Here is an 18951-nt window from a genome sequence, read left to right on the forward strand (position 1 = left end):
AAAAACATCAGAAGTACACTCTAAAAAATGTCTCTCGCTTAAAATGAACCCAAAATAGGTTGGTAATTATCATTTATTAATAATTATTCATAATAATTATAACTTTTCTTAAGTTGAACAAATAATAATTAACAATAAATCTTTTTTAAATTGCTTATTAATAATGTTCATCATTTTGATTATAGTTGATGCCTCTAGTAATTATGTATCTGTTTTTATATTTGCAATCCATATTGGGTTAATTTTAAGCAAGCCATATAGTCATTTTTAAACAATAGCTGAGTTAAATAAAACTACCCAGAAGGTTGGGTTAAACATTTAACCCAACCGCTGATTCAAAACAATCTAATCGCTGGGTTGTTTTTAACCCAGCATTTTTCAGAAGGTAAAAGTTAGATACAATTAGTTAGATATATTGCGATTTTCGAGTGTGTTATTTAAGTGAATAGTTCTGCACACAGTGGTTCGGGTCACACTGTATTTTCAGCTTAACTGAACTGTATACAGCACAAAGCAACAATGCAGTTTGTGAGTTGCCAGAAAGGAGCGTGCTGACAATCAGCAACTTCCCAAAGCTCAGGAGAGAAAGAGCGCTCTCCCATTCTGCTGACTCCGCAAGAACGAGTGACCCTTTAGCAGTAGATAACCTCATACCAGCGGCCTGTTAAATGAACTTAGCTCATTTATTTAGATTGCAACGCTATGCTAACTCCCGCCAGTGAACTTCTGAAACAATGCAAGCTGTGGTTTGTCATTATCTCGCTTCCGAAAACGTCAGTTGTTGGTTTTTGAGTACAACAACAGGTCTGACGGAGCAGTTCAACTAGCACAGTGAGCCTATTCTGTGCAACTGATGTCTTTCAGAAGACAAATTTGTGTTTGCTGTGATAACATCTATAATGAAATGCATGCTGTAAAGCCAGCTCAGTTCGTTCTGACAGATAATTGAATCAATTTCCTTGACTCATTGGCCCAGAAGTGCTTTATGAATTAAAAAGCAAAACAAAACAGCATATTGTCTAGAGACCAGATATGAGCTTGGAAACCAACTTTAAAACAACTATATTATTCACGGTGAAATTAGTTTTTTTTAAGATTTTTTTTTTGTTTAGATTTTCGTTTCATTTTGCTGAAGAGACTGAACACTGAAGTGACTATTACAACAGTATTTTTTTTGTTTGTTTTGTTTTGAAGTGACTTGGATTTTTTTATTTTGTTTTGCTGAAGAGACTGATGTGACTATTACAGTTGTTTTGTTTATTTGTTTATTTTTTTTACTGAGGAGACTGAAGTGACTACTACAATTGTTTTGATTTGTTTTGCTGAAGAGACCGAAGTGACTGACAATTTATTATTTATGTATTTTTTTTTGTTTAGATTTTTTTTTCTGAAGCGACTGAAGTGACAATTACAATTGTTTTGTTTTTGTTTTGTTTTGCTGAAGAGACTGAAGTGATTTACTTTTGTTTTGTTTGGTTTTGCTGAAGAGACTGAAGTGACTATTACAAGTTTTTTTGTTTATTTTGTTTTGAAGTGACTTGGAATTTTTTTTATTTTGTTTTGCTGAAGACACTAAAGTGACTTACAGTTGTTTTGTGTTTTTTGTTTTGTTTTGCTGAAGAGACTGAAGTGACTTACAATTTTTTGTTTTGTTTTGCAGAAGAGACTAAAGTCACTATTTCAATTGTTTTGTGTTTTGTTTTGCTGAAGAGACTGAAGTGACTATTAAAATGTTTTTATTTAGTTTTTCTGAAGAGACTGTTACAATAGTTTTGTTTATTTGTTTTTTTTTTTTACTGAGGAGATTAAAGTGACTACAATTGTTTTGTTTTGTAATCATTTTGTTTTGTTTTTCGTCTAGATTTTTGTTTTGTTTTGCTGAAGAAACTGAAGTGACTATTACAATAGGTTTGTTTTTGTTTTGTTTGTTTTCAAGTGACTTGGAATTGTTTTTTATTTTGTTTTGCTGAAGACACTAAAGGGACTATTACAATTGTTTTGTGTTTTTTGTTTTGTTTTGCTGAAGACACTAAAGGGACTATTACAATTTTTGTTTTTTGTGTTAAGTTTTTCTGAAGAGACTGAAGTGACTTACAATTGTTTTGTTTTGCTTTGCTGAAGAGACAAAGGTGACTTGCATTATTTTTATTTGTTTTCTTTTTCGTTTAGATTTTTGTTTTGTTTTGCTGAAGAGACTGAAGTGACTGTTACAATATTTTTTTTATTTATTTATTTATTTTTTTGGCTGAAGACACTAAAGTGACTAACATTTTTTTTTTGTTTTGTTTTTTAAAGAGACTTAAGTGACTTAAAATTTTTAGTTTTGTTATTTTTCTGAAGAGACTGAAGTGACTATTACAACTGATGACTTTCAGAAGGCAAATCTGTTTTTGTTGTGATAACATCTATAATGAAATGCATGCTGTGAAGCAGCTCAGTTTGTTCAGACAGATAATTGAATCAATTTCCTTGACTCATTGATTCAACTTCATTTGTGCTCTTGCAAATGAGTCGAGCCATGTTTTTCATAAACCATTTGAGTAAACAGGGATTTGATTGGCCCAGAAGTGCTTTATGAATTAAAACGCAAAACAAATCAGCATAGTAGAGAACCGATAAGAGCTTGTAAACAAACTTTAACTCTAAATCTGCAAGAGCGCTAAGCATAAAGCTGCTGTATCATCGCAGTTTTATCTAATTCCCTTTTCAAGGGCTTCAGGTTTTGGTGTGAAAAGAGACATTTAATCATGTCCCCTCTCGTTTGGCCTGAAGGCATCCTCTGCTAAAGTAAAGAGCCCTGCGTTCTTTTCAGTCTTCAATGACAGCGGAGAGCTGTTGAGAGGCTTCTCTCTGTAGTGTCCTCTCCTTGGATTTACATTAAAAAGATGGATGGGTTTGGCTGCGTTTTGTGTTTCTTATAATAGGCATGTGTGTGTAATAAGTGTGTTGCCGTGGACACGGAGCAGTCGTTAAATTAGCAGGCCGCTTCGCTCTCTTGACTCAGGTCTTCTTCAGACTGAAGGAGCTGTTGAGAAGAACTTGTCAGAGGAAATAAGTTTCCCATGTACTCTTTCTGAGAGGACATTCTTCAGATGGCTGTGAACTACAGAAAATAGAAAGAGCTTACCAATACAGTATTTTTATTCAAATTAAATTGCTTTTAAAAGGGTAATGTAGTTTTTAATCCTTATTTTCCCTGAGGTCAACTTATTATGAAAAAGTATAACCCAGAACATCACCGAAATAGTTTATTATATACAGTAATTACAATAAAACAATAATTTTTCATGCTGAAATTAGCTCTTTTTTGTGTTTTGTTTGTGTGTGTGTTTTGTTGTGTATTTATTTGTTTTGTTAATGTTGTTTTTGTTTGTGAACCAGTGTTTACATTACATATGACATACATTACACATTACAAATGTTTACACTGTTTACAGTGCATACAAAAGTAGTTTATTGTATATAAGTAAACCAGATTTATTAATTTTATATAAGCTCAAGAGACTGAAGTGACTATTACAATCATTTTGTTTTGTTTTGTTTTACTGAAGAGACTGAAGTGACTTCATTTTTTTGTAGTTTTGTTGTTTTTTTTATTTTTGTTTTGTTGAAGTGACTATATTACAATAGTTTTGTGTTTTTTTTTTTTTTTTGGTTTTTTGTTTTGTTTGGCTGAAGAGACTGAAGTTACTTACAATTTGTTTTTGTTTTGTTAAGCTGAAGAAACTGAAGTGACTAACTCGGGGCTCGAAATTAACTTTTTTACGTGGTAGCACTGGTGCTCCCAACTTTGAAGTTATAGGAGCACCAAAAAAAATTTAGGAGCACCTAATTTCTTTTTAGTAATGTGCCAAACTTAGCCAATTCTGATTGCAGATGTTTTATAAGCAAATAGGCTAATTCTGAAAGCCTTTTTTATATATTTATATGAGTAAATATGAGTATTTATATGAGTACATGAACAAGATGTTTATTTTCTCTACTATAGGTAGAGCCATTTAAATTAGAGGCAATCGCTGCATTTTTAAACAATCTACAGTATAAACAACAAAAAATAAACGACACTTCTTTCGTCGTGTATAGACAATAAATGCAGGCATGATCAAAGTAGCCTACTCTTTCAATATTGGAAGTGCAAATAGAGGCCGAATTTTTCAAGCATGATACAGAGCTATAGACACTACACAATTTATTATAGATCACATACTAATAACAGCCTAGATATTTTATGTAGCCTAATTTGCGCGCATTGGGAAGTCGTTTTTAAAATTGCGCGCTTTACTTTTGGTTTCGTTTTAACGATCGCGCGAAACTCTCGACGGCGCGGAGCGTGCATTCTACAGTACAAGAGATTACTTTAACAAAACCATTTGAAAGTGGGAGGTCACCAATGGGATTTTGAAAAGCGTGTCCCCAGTGGAAATTACGCCCCAGCGTGAGTGCCGCTGAGTTATCATTTGATGTGAATGTATGCCGCGTTGTACAGTATATTGAGACGAGGCGCCAGAATTGTATCTGACAAAGTACGCTGTAGCACGAAATATACAGATTTCTCCAAAAGCAGATTGTGGAGACCTTTTAATTGTCCACAATCAAAAGAGAGAACGGCGAACCTGTCACTGTATCAGCTCACAGCAGTCTGTGCAGTAGTTAGGCTAGCGAAAGTTTTGTAAAGAAATGAAACCAAGTCACACCACAACAATTTCTGGCACTCGCACATATGCTCCCAAATACATTTTGAGGTCGCGCAGATTAAATTTTGGGAGCATATGCGACCAAAACGGTTGCAATTTCGAGCCCTGTTTTGTAATAATTTTGTTTTGTTTTACTAAAAATACTGAAGTGACTATTAAGATTGTTTTGTTTTGCTGAACAGACTGAAGTGACTATTACAGTCACTGTTTTAGTTTTGTTTGTTTTACTAAAAAGACTGAAGTGACTATTAAGATTGTTTCGTTTTGTTTGTTTGGCTGAAGAGACTGAAGTGACTTACAATTTGTTTTTTTGTTTTTTTTGTTTTGTTTTGCTGAAGAAACTGAAGTGACTATTACAAGTGTTTTGTTTTGTAATATTTTTGTTTTGTTTTGTTTTACTAAAGACTGAAGTGACTTAAGATTGTTTTGTTTTGTTTTGTTTGTTTTGCTGAACAGACTGAAGTGACTACAAATGTTTTGTTTTGTAGTATTTTTGTTTTGTTTTGTTTTACTAAAAATACTGAAGTGACTATTAAGATTGTTTTGTTTTGTTTGTTTTGCTGAACAGACTGAAGTGACTATTACAGTCGTTTTGTTTTGTAATATTTTTGTTTTGTTTTACTAAAAAGACTGAAGTGACTATTAAGATTGTTTCGTTTTGTTTGTTTGGCTGAAGAGACTGAAGTGACTTACAATTTGTTCTTTTTTTTGTTTTTTTGTTTTGTTTTGCTGAAGAAACTGAAGTGACTATTACAAGTGTTTTGTTTTGTAATATTTTTGTTTTGTTTTACTAAAGACTGAAGTGACTTAAGATTGTTTTGTTTTGTTTGTTTTGCTGAAGAAACTGAAGTGACTATTACAAATGTTTTGTTTTGTAGTGTTTTTGTTTTGTTTTACTAAAAATACTGTAGTGACTATAAAGATTGTTTTGTTTTGTTTGTTTTGCTGAAGAGACTGAAGTGGCTATTATAGTCGTTTTGTTTTTTTGTTTTGTGTTTTGTTTGGCTGTAGAGACTGAAGTGACTTAATTGTTTTTGTTTTTTGTTTTGTTTTACTGAAGAAACTGGTGACTATTACAATTGTTTTGTTTTGTAATATTTTTGTTTTGTTTTGTTTTACTAAAAAGACTGAAGTGACTAATGAGATTGTATTGTTTTGTTTGTTTTGCTGAAAAGACTGAGGTGACTATTACAATTGTTTTGTTTTGTAATATTTTTGTTTTGTTTTGTTTTACTAAAGAGACTGAAGTGACTATTAAGATTGTTTTTCATTTGTTTTGCTAAAGAGACTGAAGTGACTTACAGTTTTTTTGTTTTGTTTTGCTGAAGAGACTGAAGTGACTATTTCATTTTTTTGTTTAGTTTTTTGTTTTGTTTTACTGAAGAAACTTAAATGACAATTGTTTTTTTTACTGAAAAGACTAAAGTGACTATTACAACTGTTTTATTTTGTTTTTTGTTTTATTTTGTTTTGTTTTGTTTTGCGGAAGAGACTGAAGTGACTATTACCGTTTTTTGTTTTTTTCAGAAGAGACTGAAGTGACTATTACAGTTGTTTTATTTTTGTTTTTTTTGTTTTACTGAAGAGACTGAAACGCACAATATGTATGAATGCATGTTCAAAACAAACAACGAAACAAAGGCATAGTTTGATGACGGCGCTGAGTGTGGAATTATGAGAGTTGTCGTCTGCAATCCGATGGGATTTGGCAAGAAATCATGGTCATGGATGAGCTAAGATACTGAGCTAAGATTTATTAATGTATTAATGTCATCACAGTATGAAGCAGGGTGGGGCTAAAAGCTGTTGAAGTGAAACAAGGCTGCAGGAGTGATTGCTAATGAGAGACAATCACACACAGTTTAAAAGCAGCTGAGCTTTTATTATGCCACAGTCGATCACTTCTGCTCCTTCCAGTCGTGTATGTGGGGTAAAACAGTGCTGCTTTATCATACTAGTTACATTTGAGTGTGTTCAAAGTTATGTTATAATGCTACTTTATGCATTCGTCACCTGTCTAATACAACGCATAACAAAATAAAGCATCTTTAGTGTTTTTTTTACAAAATAAAACGAAGGTGTTTGATGTCTTGGCAGGCAACGCAATGAGACACTTCCATTAGCCGTATTTTCATTTTGCAGTTTCAGTTTGAAAGAATCATAGTCTGAAGCTAAAACATTTAAGTCTGTGACCATCATACACTACACAATTTTCTGTGAAATCTGTTTCATATTTACAGACTGGTTCTGTCTTTTGCCAACTTACATCAGAAGTCATATAGTGTTTTCCAGCCTTTAAAATGTGTACATCAGTCCATCTAGTTTTTATTTTCATTTTAATATTAAAATTATACATTTGAGGTTTGCAGTACTTCTTAGATTGGTCTATAAAATGTGCAGTGTGCACATCTGCAATGTTTAATACGTTCAACGTTTATTTTGAGTCTCATTCTCATGGTAATATCCATCCCTATTCACAAACAAACACTCAGAAAGACCCTCCCTGACCTGATAGATATTCTGTTGATGGTTCTCACACTTCTGTGGCCTTGTGCACACGTGATAGATGAAAGTTTCACTAAAGGGATTCACGTACAGTATTCGAACTTAGAACTAATAGAAGTTTCAATAGAGAAAGCAAACATTCTTGGCTATGGTATGGTAACGGACTAAAGGTTTTGTTTAAAAGCTAGAACAGAAGTAAACTCGGAGAAGGTTAGTTTGGCAACAAAGACTTTTGATCTCCCTTCTCGTGAAAGAGAATAACCACTTGTCAACACAAACAACAAGTTAGCCAAGCCAAAGGCGGGAGTAGGATGCGGTCAAAACAAAACTCATATGAATGAAGTCCTTTGACTGTACGGTGGTCTCCATTCACTTTTTACAGTATAAAATCATTCATATGTAAATGAGGCAGTTCATTTGCATATATTCTTCTCAATTTATGCAGGGATTATGCTGAGATGAATACTAAAATAGACTGGTTTTGGATAAGCCTGTGGCTCTTGCTTAAAGTAAATCTGCATAATGACAGATAATAATTCAAGCTATGTGAATAAACTCTTTAAAATATAAAATATTTGGATACATATAGATGTTTATGGAAAAATTGTTAATAAAAGGGTTGACTCTGGCGTCTTAGAGCATGTAGCACATATTCCCTTCAGTGTGTTTATCTTTTTTTGCAAGTCAATAGTGGTCTTCATCCTATAAAGAGGCCATTAGCCAAGCTGATGCAGAAAAGGGGCCTCAGCAGCCTGGCTGTCCTAGATTGAGATCCATCCTTGAGCCTTTAGTCCCTCATTCAGCCAATCAGAGAGTAAATAGCAGCCTGGATCAGATTACATGTGCTGACCAGCATCTCTCCTCCATCTCTGGTGATTCTGTCATGATACGAATGACTCAGCAGCAACCAAATCAGTTTTGTTCTGTTCTGAGAGACCAGGATGTTACCAAAAGCATCCTTCTGAGCTATTGTCAAGTCTAATTATGCTTAAAGATAGACTTTTATTATTTAAATTAAAATAAATAATATATAATATTCAATGATTGTTTATAGTTATCATAAAAAAATAATATTATTATATTAAAATAATAATAACAATAATTATTTTTATTTTTGAGCCAGCCTTTCTGTCCTTACACACTCTCCTAATCAACAAAAGTAGCTTAAGGCCAAAGAAATAAAAATAACAAATCTGAGACCGATTATGAAAATGTATGTAAAAATGAACGAGACCTAATTGAATTTTTCATTAGTTTGTCTTGATTCGGCTAATTTGACCAGAATGTTAATAGCCTGGATTCGGGCACAACATCTGCTGGTTAATTCATTCAGTCATAAATCATGCATTATTGCCAGCGAAAAAGTGTTGAACATGCAGTGATTAGAATCGATGTGTGTGCTATGCAAATTTGTAATTCAGACAGGCTATACATGACTGCACATCTCCACCATATGACATTATCTTTGTTACATCTCTTATTTTCATTGTAAGATAGGCACAGATGCCAGTGTCTGCTATGTTTTTTCACAGATTCTTATGGTCGGGAATAGCTAAAGGTCAAGCTGATTGCATGGCAACAGGAAATGTGATTGACAGTTTCCATTTAAGACAGTGTCACTGTCACTCTCTCTACTGCAACTGACTGCTTCAGGTTTTTCCAAAGGGCGCTTGAGCACATACTGTCACCATAGCAGCCATCAGACATGCTGTGCACATTGTCTGAAAGACTGAAATGTGGTAAATTTTCTTTAGCCAGAATATGTGTTAATAGGTCCTTGAATTCCTTTACTCACTTCTGTCATTTTTTTTGACTGTAGTCAGCAGACACTAGTTCCTTTTTTAAATATGTTGCTATCCAGATTTTTATTTTATCTTTTTTCATTTTATTTTTATAGTTTTGGTTTTGTGTTTTTGTTAGTTTTGCTTTGTTTTCTCATTTCATTTTGCTTAGTTTTTTTTGTTTAGTTAAGTTTCGTTTCATTTTGTTTTTAATGTCATTTTATTGTTTTGTGTTTTGTTTCGCTTAGTTTTTTTGTTTTTCTTTCGCTTAGTTTTTTGTTTCATTAATGTTTTTTTTATCTTTCATTTCATTTAGATTTTTTTTGTTTAGTTGTTTTCGTTTCAGGTTTTTGTTTCATTAATGTTTTTTGTTTTATCTTTAACTTCATTTTGCTTTTTGTAGTTGTTTTAGTTTCATTTTGTTTCGGTTTGTGTTTTTTTCCGTTTAGCTTTGTTTTTTGTTTTCATTCCATGTTTTTTTTATTTCATTTCATTTAATATTTTTTGTTTTGTTGCATTTGTTTTGTTTTGTTTTATGACCACTGGCTTTGCATTGTTTTGTTTTTTTTGTTTCGTTTTATGTCTTTTGTTTCGTTCAGTTTTTGTTGTGTTTTGTTGTTCATTTTGTTTCATTTCGCTTAGTTTTTTTGTTTCATTTCATGTTTTTCTGTTTTGTTTTTCATGTTATTTTATTTTGTTTGTTTTTTGTTTTAATGTCTGTTTTGTTTTGTTTTTAGGTAGTGACCAACCCACATTTGATCTTAATGAGTTAATATTTATATTTTCCTCTTCAGACATTTTGTCTGCTGTGAACTTTTGATCTTTTTAAACCAAATTCTGCTTTTAGTTTTGTTTCGTTTTGTGTTTTGTTTCATTTATTTTTTTGTTTCATTTTGTTATTTGTTTAGTTTTGTTTAATTTGTTTTGTTTTGCTTTATTTTTTGTTTTGATTAGTTTTTTGTTTCATTTTGTGTTTTGTTTTGTTTAGTTTCATGTCTGTTTTGTTTTGTTTTGTTTTGTTTTGTTTTGTTTTGTTTTGTTTTGTTTTGTTTTGTTTTGTTTTGTTTTGTTTTGTTTTGTTTTGTTTTGTTTTGTTTTGTGACACATTTGATCCTATTGAGTTAATATTTATATATATTTTTTGTCTAGTGTCAGCTTTTGATCTTTTTAAGCCATATTCTGCTTTTAATCTGTGTCCAAGCAACTGGCCTCTACTGTAGATTTTTTGCTGCCTAAAGTGTATCTAGGAAACCAGTTTTGTACATCACAGAGAAACATAATGTAGATTTCAGATCATGGCATAAGTGATACTCACGGTGCATATGATATCCAGAAGAACCAGTCTCTATTTTCAATGTCTGAGTCCTTCACCTTGAAATAAATCTTTCGCTTTACAGACTCATGCTTTCTCTCTCCCCCTCTCTCTCTCTAGCTGTATGATGCCGTCAAGGTTTCTGAGCTCATGAATTATGCAAAGCAAGGGCCCATTTCCCTGACACAGCCTGCTACACAGCAGAATCACTCAGATAGCACTCTCTCTACCTATACCGGCAGAAACAACCGAAGCTAGTTCACTTATTTGACACATTATACTCCTCCTTACTCACTGAAAACTTTATACACCCTGATTCTGCTCATATTCTTACTTTACTTTACTGTAAAAACATCTCAGGCACTTATCCAATATTGTGACGTTACATTCTCCAAAGCGTATTTTATTGCATTTTAAAACCACATAAGGTTTTAACCCATCTGAAAAGATAAGCTTTATAAATTTCCATTCAGTGCATGCATAAAGCTGAACAATAAAACAAAAGGCTTTCTAGAGCAAGAAAGGCATGCTTTTTTAGTTCCTAAACCAGCTCTGAGGAACCAGACAGCAGGCTGTGTAATTTTGTGCTTCAGCCATGTGTATTGACATCCATATGTCAGTGAGGAGGGTGCTGCCATCACAGCGTTCCCGTCTCTTCCAGCTGAGCGCCCTCACATGTCTCTGTGTATGTCAGGATGATCTGAGGCCACGCAAACTGTCTGCCTCCAGCACGGATTCCCTAATAAAGATCTTGCCATCTGTTTGTGCTTTTACTAGCATAAAAGGTCATTGTTTTTTTATTTGTTTTCTCTTTCAGTCTTGCTGGCTAATCGTGGATGCCCCTGTATGTTTGAATGATCACACTGAGTGCGAATCACAAGGCCCAGTTGCTTTGACCTGGAGGGGAAGGATTTTCATGTAACGCTCTCTGCCATGGACAGGAAGAGGAGTTGCACGCTCTGTGGAGGAGCTGTGATGATGCTGCTGCTGCTGCTGGGTCACATGACCAATGCATTAGAAGTGCCTCTAGACCGTGAGTATTGCACAGTGAAACAAAATCCCACTAATGTAGATATAATTTGAAAGAAGTGCACAAAAAAGCTAGGTTTTTTTACCTAGCCTGTTGTAAAATGAGTAAATGTGATTCTATCTTCAAGTCATTTTTAAGCAAGATTAAAAATTGAATTAAAGATTCTCAGATCATATACTTTCAAGCTCACTAAAAAAGTACTACCAAAATACCCCTCATTATTAAAATGGAAATGAAGTAGAGTATGTCACTGTGAGTCCTCGCAGTGCGATTCTCTTTTCTCAGCGGCTCTCTAGAGAAGTGTTTCACATTTACATACTGACACTGTTTAGTCAGCATTGCTACTGTGTAAGCAGAATATACTGTACCTGGACTTTAAAACAGCATTGGTCACCCTCCTTCCGTCTTTCTATTTATATAACTCTTTGGTTATGATAATCAAGTCTATGAATATATGAGATGCACTACTGTTTAAAATTGTGGGGCCAGTACGATTTTTCTTTTTGCATATATTAGAATGATTCTGAAGGATCATGTGACACTGAAGACTGGAGTAATGATGCTGACAATTCAGCTTTGCCACCACAGGAATTTCATACATTTTAAAACATATAAAAATAGCAACTGGGGGTTTTAAATGTAATGATATTGCTCACAATAACTATGTCTTAGTGTATTTTTGACCGAATAAATGCAGCCTTGCTGAGCACAAGATGTAAAAATATAAAACTTTTGCTGTTTAAAACAAAGAAAAAAGGGGTAAAAAAATGAAAAGCTCCTAAAGAATTAGTTCACTTCCAGAATAAAAATTTCCTGATAATTTCCTCACCCCCATGTCATCCAAGATGTTCGTGTCTTTCTTTCTTCAGTTGAAAAGAAATTAAGGTTGTTGAGGAAAACATTTTACTCAGAATTGTGGACTTTATTGGGAGCCAATGGGTTGAAGTGCCAAGCTTCAAAGGCATCTGCATGATCCCAGCTGAGAAATAAGGGTCTTGTCTAGTGAAACGATTGGTCATTTTCTAGAAAAAAATTCAAATTTGTAGACTTTTTAACCACAAATGCTTGTCTTGCACTAGCTCTGCAATGCGCGACTTCACACAGTTCGTAATCTTGAAAGGCCACGCATAGTTAGTTCTTCATCTCTGTAGTCTGGTTAAAAAGGTAGAATAGGGCGAAAAACGTATTTCTCGCCTCATTTACTCCTCAAACTTCTCCTCCTCCAATGTCATGCATGACCTTTCTAACGTGATTTCATAATGCGTGAAGTCTAGCTAGTGCAAGACGAGCATTTGAGGTTAAAAGGTGTATACATTTTTATTCTTTTAAGAAAATGACAGTTTGTTTTGCTAAATAAGACCTTTATTACCCAGCTGGGATCGTGTAGAGCACTTTAAAGCTGCATTGAAACCTTCAACCCTTTGGCTCCCATTGAAGTCCACTATATGGAGTAAATCCTTGAATGTTTTCCTCAAAAACCTTAATTTCTTTTCGACTGAAGAAAGAAAGACATGAACATCTTGGATGACATAGGGCGTGTAAATTATTAGGAATTTCTTAGTCTGGAAGTGAACTAATTCATTAAGACTACCAGAAGGTATGATTATTCATGTTTAAACACACAGGTAGGCCTAAAGAATGAAGCACCTTTTTAGGAGAAAGTAGTGCCAAAATTCGACTCCATCTTATTGTACAGTCCAGAGTTTTAGAGATTTCCAGAGTCTATAATGCATGAAGCACCCCCTGTCAGGGTGGTAAAGCCAATAAATCACTGACAAACAATCAGCATCATCAGAACTGCTTTAGAAGAATGGCATGAGAGTTGCATGATGGGTAATGAACGCCCAACACACCTCCGGAAGTTTCACGCTGAGGGAATGTGATTTTGTTCTTCTCTTCTCTCTTCTTCTCCTACACTAATTTGAACTCTTTTACTCTCTGCTTATGTATTCCCTGATTCATTTGGACAAAAAAGCTAAAGTTCTGGAGGGATGTAAGTCTGGGCACTTTGCTGTGAAATTTGTTGTGAATTAGGTTTACTTTAACTTATGTCTTTTTCTTTCTTCCGTTTGAAGTGTTTTTGAGTTTGATATGAATATTAACCAATTTTATTCTTTATTGAGCATTAAATCACCCAACTATGAAGCTATATGTAAATTCTAGCTTCCGACAAAAACTTCTATGACCGTTTATGTGCATGCTGCATGCTCTTTGGTTGTTTGTCTCTCTGGGTTTGGTTACATTGATAAACTAAAGCTGGGCACTTTTATATTTTTAGATATTTTCTTGCAGAATCAGTTTCTGCAAAGGTGGTGCATCTGTGCTGGTTTGTGCCAAGGTGTGTGTGTGTATGTGTGTGGGAAATAGAGATGCTTGTCTTCACGCTGCTTTCTGTACTTCAGTGCCTCAGCCTCCCACAATAACTCATCAGTCCCCCAAGGATTACATCATCGACCCTCGGGAGAACATCATTATCCACTGCGAGGCGAAAGGAAAGCCGGATCCCAGGTGGGTGTCACTTTGAATCTCCATGGTTACTGCTACTGCAGATTCCACTGCTGTGGACGGATGCTTGGTGCTTAACACCTACCAAACTCTTCCTGGTATTTTGAATTATATCACTTGCTCACCAGTGACATAATTCAAATATATAATCTTCTGCAGTGAATGGGTGCCATTAGAATGAGAGTTCAAACATCTGATAAAAAAAAATCACAATAATACACAAGTAATCCACATAACTCCAGTCCAACAGTTTATGTCTTATGATGCAAAATCTGTTTGTTTGTAATAAACAAGTCCATCATGAAGAGGTTTTCAACTTCAAACCTTAAAATATGAGTTTGCTATCCATAATATTGCTTTCTCTAGTAAAGAAGTCATCTCATCTGAATCAGGTTGTACACTGATTAAGCACTATTTACAAGTTAAAACAGTCCAACACGGTTCAAAACAAACATGTTCGTGGATTTTGATTAAAGGACAAGTTCACTTTCAGAACAAAAATTTACAGATAATTTACTCACCCCCTTGTCATCCAAAGATGTTCATATCTTTCTTTTTTTAGTCGTACAGAACTTTTGTTTTTTGAGGGAAATATTTCAGGATTTTTCTCCATATAGTGGACTTCAGTGGTGCCTGTGAGTTTGAACTTCCAAAATGCAGTTTAAATGCAGCTTCAAAAGGCTCTAAAGATCCCAGTCAAGGAACAAGGGTCTTATCTAGCAAGACAATCAGTTATTTTCTAAAAAATTTTTTACATTTATATACTTTTTAACCTTGAATGCTCATCTTGTCTAGCTTTGCGTGAACTTCATGTTCCAATTCATGACAGTTAGGGTCGAAAAATTCCCATCATTTTCTCCTTCAACTTCAAAATTGCCCTAGATCACTGCAGAAGTACCAACCCAGTGTTTACAAAGTGAACGCGCAAGGAGGGTCAGACACCCTTTACAAAAAAAGGTAAAACAGCGATGTAGGAAGTTGAAGTTTTGTAGGAAAATGTAGGATTTTGAAGTTAGTGGAGAAAATGAGATGGGAGTTTTTCGACCCTAACTGTCATGAACTGGAATACGTAGTTCACGCAGAGCTAGACAAGATGAGCATTTGAGGTTAAAAAGTATATAAATTGTAAAAAAATTTAAGTTATTAACCAATCATTTTGCTAGATAAGACCCTTCTTCTGGAATCGTTAAGAGCCCTTTGAAGCTGCATTTAAACTGCATTTTGGAAGTTCAAACTTTTTTCCTTAAAAAAACATAATTTCTGTACGACTGAAAAAAGAAAGACATGAACATCTTGGATGACAAGGGGGTGAGTAAATTATCTGTACATTTTTGTTCTAAAAGTGAACTTCTCCTTTGGACTGTTTTTCACACAGCGCTACTGAAACGCTTAAGATGACTAGAAATATAGCACACAAGTAATGTGTACCACTTTTGTGATGCTTTATTTGTCTTTTGTTTTGGAGTTTGTCAATGTAAATCACCAGTTTCTGGTATTCTATTCTGCCAAATATCTCCTTTCACATTTCACGTAAAAAAAGATCTGATTGACTTACTCATCCTTATGTCATCCAAGATGTCTCCTGTCTTTTTTTTTTTTCAGTCGAAAAGAAATTAAGGCTTTTGGGGAAAACGTTCCAGGATTTTTCTCTGTATAGTGGACTATCAATGGGTTGAAGGTCCAAATTGCAGTTTCAATGCAGCTTCAAAGGTTTCTTATTCCCCCAATTCCTTCAAAGGTCTTATTCCTCAGCTGGGATCATGTAGAAACCTTTGAAGCTGCTTAGAAACTGCAGTTTCAGAACCTTAAACCCATTGGCTCTCATTGAAGTCCACTACATGGAGACAAATCCTTAAATGTTTTTCTCAAAAACTATAATTTCTTTTTGACTAAAGAAAGAAATACATAAACATCTTGGATGGCAATGGGGTGAGTAAATTATCAGGAAATATTTATTCTGGAAGTAAACTAAACCATAATGGGTTTTCTATCTTCACTTCTCTCATTCCAGCTTTTCATGGACACGTAACGGCACTCATTTCGATGTAGAAAAGGATTCCAAAGTTATCATGAATCCCAAATCAGGCACTCTGGTCATTGACATCAGCGGAGAGAAGGCAGAGGCATACGAGGGAGTTTACCAGTGCATCGCCCGCAACGAGCACGGCTCTGCCATGTCCAATAACATTGTCATCCGACAGTCAAGTAAGACACATCCAAACACAATACATTGCCACAGGAATGTTTAATAGTCACCTCCTGTCATTTTTTTTATTTTTTTTTATTGAGAGCCTTATTCTGTTTCATAGGGTCCCCCTTGTGGTCAAAAGAGAAAATTAAACCAATCACAGTGCAGAGGGGAATGTCTCTAGCGCTGCAGTGCAGGCCCCCGGCTGGCTTGCCTCCTCCAATCATCTTCTGGATGGATAACAGTAAGATATATAACATATATTCACATAAATGTGCATATACACACACCTCACACAGCAGCCTTGCACATTCTAGTCTAAGCAGCCACTGAATGTCTCATTTGGTTATGTTTTTTCATATATTTACATGGCAACCCAAGTATGTAAAATCGCTGCTCTGTTTTGCAGGTTTAGCTCATTGTTATTTTACGCTCCTTCTTTTATTGGCAAGTTCAATTGCAGTGAACTTATATGATCTCATACTACTCAATTAAAGCCCAGAAATCAACTAAACAATACACACTCTGTGTCAGATTTCCAGAGACTTCCTCAAAACAGTCGTGTGTCCCAAGCTTTAAACGGAGACCTGTATTTCTCCAACGTGCTCATGGATGACACCAGAAATGACTACATCTGCTACGCCCGCTTCCCATACACCCAGACTATCCAACAGAAACAGCCCATCACCGTCAACGTGCTGGACAGTAAGTGTTTTTAGTCTGCTGTTACAAATAGTCACCAATTACCAAGTACAATATATGCAGAATTACATTTTTCTGTTATTATCAGTTAAACCGAATTAATAGTGAGTATTAAAGTGCCTTAAAGTTACATTGTCCCTTTTATTTTTACATTCTCAGACCCGCTTTGTCTAGACCCGTAAATGTCAAAGCATTGCATGCTCATTATTTTCTGTTGTATTCCAGTTGAAGCTATGAATGACACTGTGTTGGCAGCTTTTTTGAATGGCTCAGATTTTTGGGGTGGTGAGTGCTAGCAGAACTTCTCCAAGTGAACCCAGCCTTCATCCCTCCCATCACTTGTGTTTCTGCCTAACCAAGAATAGCTCATTATCTAATAAATCACCTATAACCAAAATATAACCCACCTTTGTAGAATCCCAACCCTGACTCAAACAACTTCATGAAGGTCTTACACTGTATCGCTGTATCGCACTTGATATTAATATTCCTTTCATCACATCTTTTTAATGAAAACTGATTTAACAAAAGGACTGAAGCCAACAGTATAGAGGTTGATTATCATTGCCATTGTGTATGGAAACTAAATTTCAAGATTACTGTATATGAATGGCAATCAGTTATCTTTCTTTGTTTTTAATTGTCTGATTAACATTTCTGAAGTTTCTACACATCTACTAGCCACTAAACTGTCTCCTTTTTCTGTTTTAAACTGAATAAATGTATTAGTGTTGCATAGTACATTCTGTATGCAACACTATATAAGGTAATGTAAAATATCTCACTAAAACATTGCTCATTCCTGTTATGTTTTTCATTTGGATCCTTCCATTCTCTCCATCCAAAAGAAGCAATGGAAGGATAAAATTCTTGTCATTCAGTATGAGGTTCACTTGATAAAAGACGTCAGGGCAATTTATTAGACTTCCTTAAAGGACAAGTTCACTTCCAGAACAAAAATGTACAGATAGTTTCCTTACCCCTTACATTTCAGGATTTCTCTTCATTATAGTCCATAGACTTCTATGGTGCCCGCAAGTTTGAACTTCCAAAATGCAGATTAAATGCAGCTTCTAAGGGCTCTAAACAATCCCAGCTGAGAAAGAAGGGTCTTATCTAGCGAAATAATCTCAAATTTTCTAAACAAATTGACAATTTATATACTTTTTAACCTCAAATGCTCATCTTGTCCAGCTCTGTGTGAACCAGCGTTGCCAAGTCCATGGTTTTCTCGTGGAATTGGGCTATTTTTATACTGTTGCTGCGGGTTGTTTTTTATGTCCGCAGGTTAAAGCGACCCCAATAATGTAATATTTAGCCCCTGAAATGGTAATTTTACCAGAGGAACCCCACCACAAAATGTGCAATTCACCCCCTGGAATGCAATTTTTACTGGGGGACCCCCCTCGAAAGGCAATTGGGCTACTTTTGGGCTAGTTTTGACTAACTCTGTGTATCTCGGTTCAATACAGTTAGGGTAGGTCGAAAAACTCCCATCTCATTTTCTCCTCCAACTTTAAAATTGGCCTACAAGTTGGAGGAGAAAAAGAGATGGGAATTTTTTGACCTACCCTAAAGTTTTTTGGAAAATGACCCTTCTTTTTCTAGATAAGACCCTTCTTTCTTGACTGGGATTATTTAGAGCCCTTCAAAGCTATATTGAAATTGCATTTTGGAAGTTCAAACTCATGGGCACCATAGAAGTCCATTATATGAAGAGAAATCCTTAAATGCTTTCCTTAAAAAAACACAATTTATTTACGACTAAAGAATGAAAGACATGAACATCTTGGATGACAAGGGGGTGAGTAAATTATCTGTAAATTTATGTTCTGGAAGTGAACTTCAATCTAAAGTTTCAAAATAAATGCATTTTCCAACATTTTCCATTTATACTGTCAAAATGGACCAGCAATATGCTGTTTTTGCACTTCTAGTTTTATGTGTGGTTTTGCACACCAAAACAGGATCTTTTCCCCTCTCATAAATCCTGGGAAATAGCTGGCTAATTGCAATATTTGTCTCTGATTGTGGTCAATCTATGTTTTAGACAGTCCTTTTGGGGAGAGAGCGCCCAATTTCATGCAGCCACCAGGAACGCACAGTACCAGCATGGTCTTGAAAGGAGACACGTTGCAGCTGGAGTGCATCGCTGATGGCCTGTAAGTAGGAGGAAGTGGAAAAAAGGCTCTCCCTTGGGTCAAAGAATGGCTAATGTGCATCTTACTGTGCTG

The 18951-nt window shown here is 34.9% G+C and overlaps 1 protein-coding gene across 1 annotated transcript in view; it reads left to right on the forward strand.

The window, feature by feature from the left end:
• Positions 1-18951, forward strand: part of LOC141333661 (neuronal cell adhesion molecule-like) — a 69512-nt gene that overhangs the window by 32527 nt on the left and 18034 nt on the right. The window contains exons 3-10 of the mRNA XM_073838742.1: positions 11110-11325; positions 13298-13315; positions 13725-13830; positions 15839-16032; positions 16137-16259; positions 16550-16720; positions 16943-17002; positions 18768-18879. Coding sequence (XP_073694843.1) covers positions 11226-11325; positions 13298-13315; positions 13725-13830; positions 15839-16032; positions 16137-16259; positions 16550-16720; positions 16943-17002; positions 18768-18879 — 884 coding nt within the window. The 5' untranslated portion in view covers positions 11110-11225. The remainder of the gene's footprint in view (positions 1-11109; positions 11326-13297; positions 13316-13724; positions 13831-15838; positions 16033-16136; positions 16260-16549; positions 16721-16942; positions 17003-18767; positions 18880-18951) is intronic.

The sequence above is a fragment of the Garra rufa genome, chromosome 4 (genome assembly GCF_049309525.1).
Source record: "Garra rufa chromosome 4, GarRuf1.0, whole genome shotgun sequence".
NCBI lineage: Eukaryota > Metazoa > Chordata > Actinopteri > Cypriniformes > Cyprinidae > Garra > Garra rufa.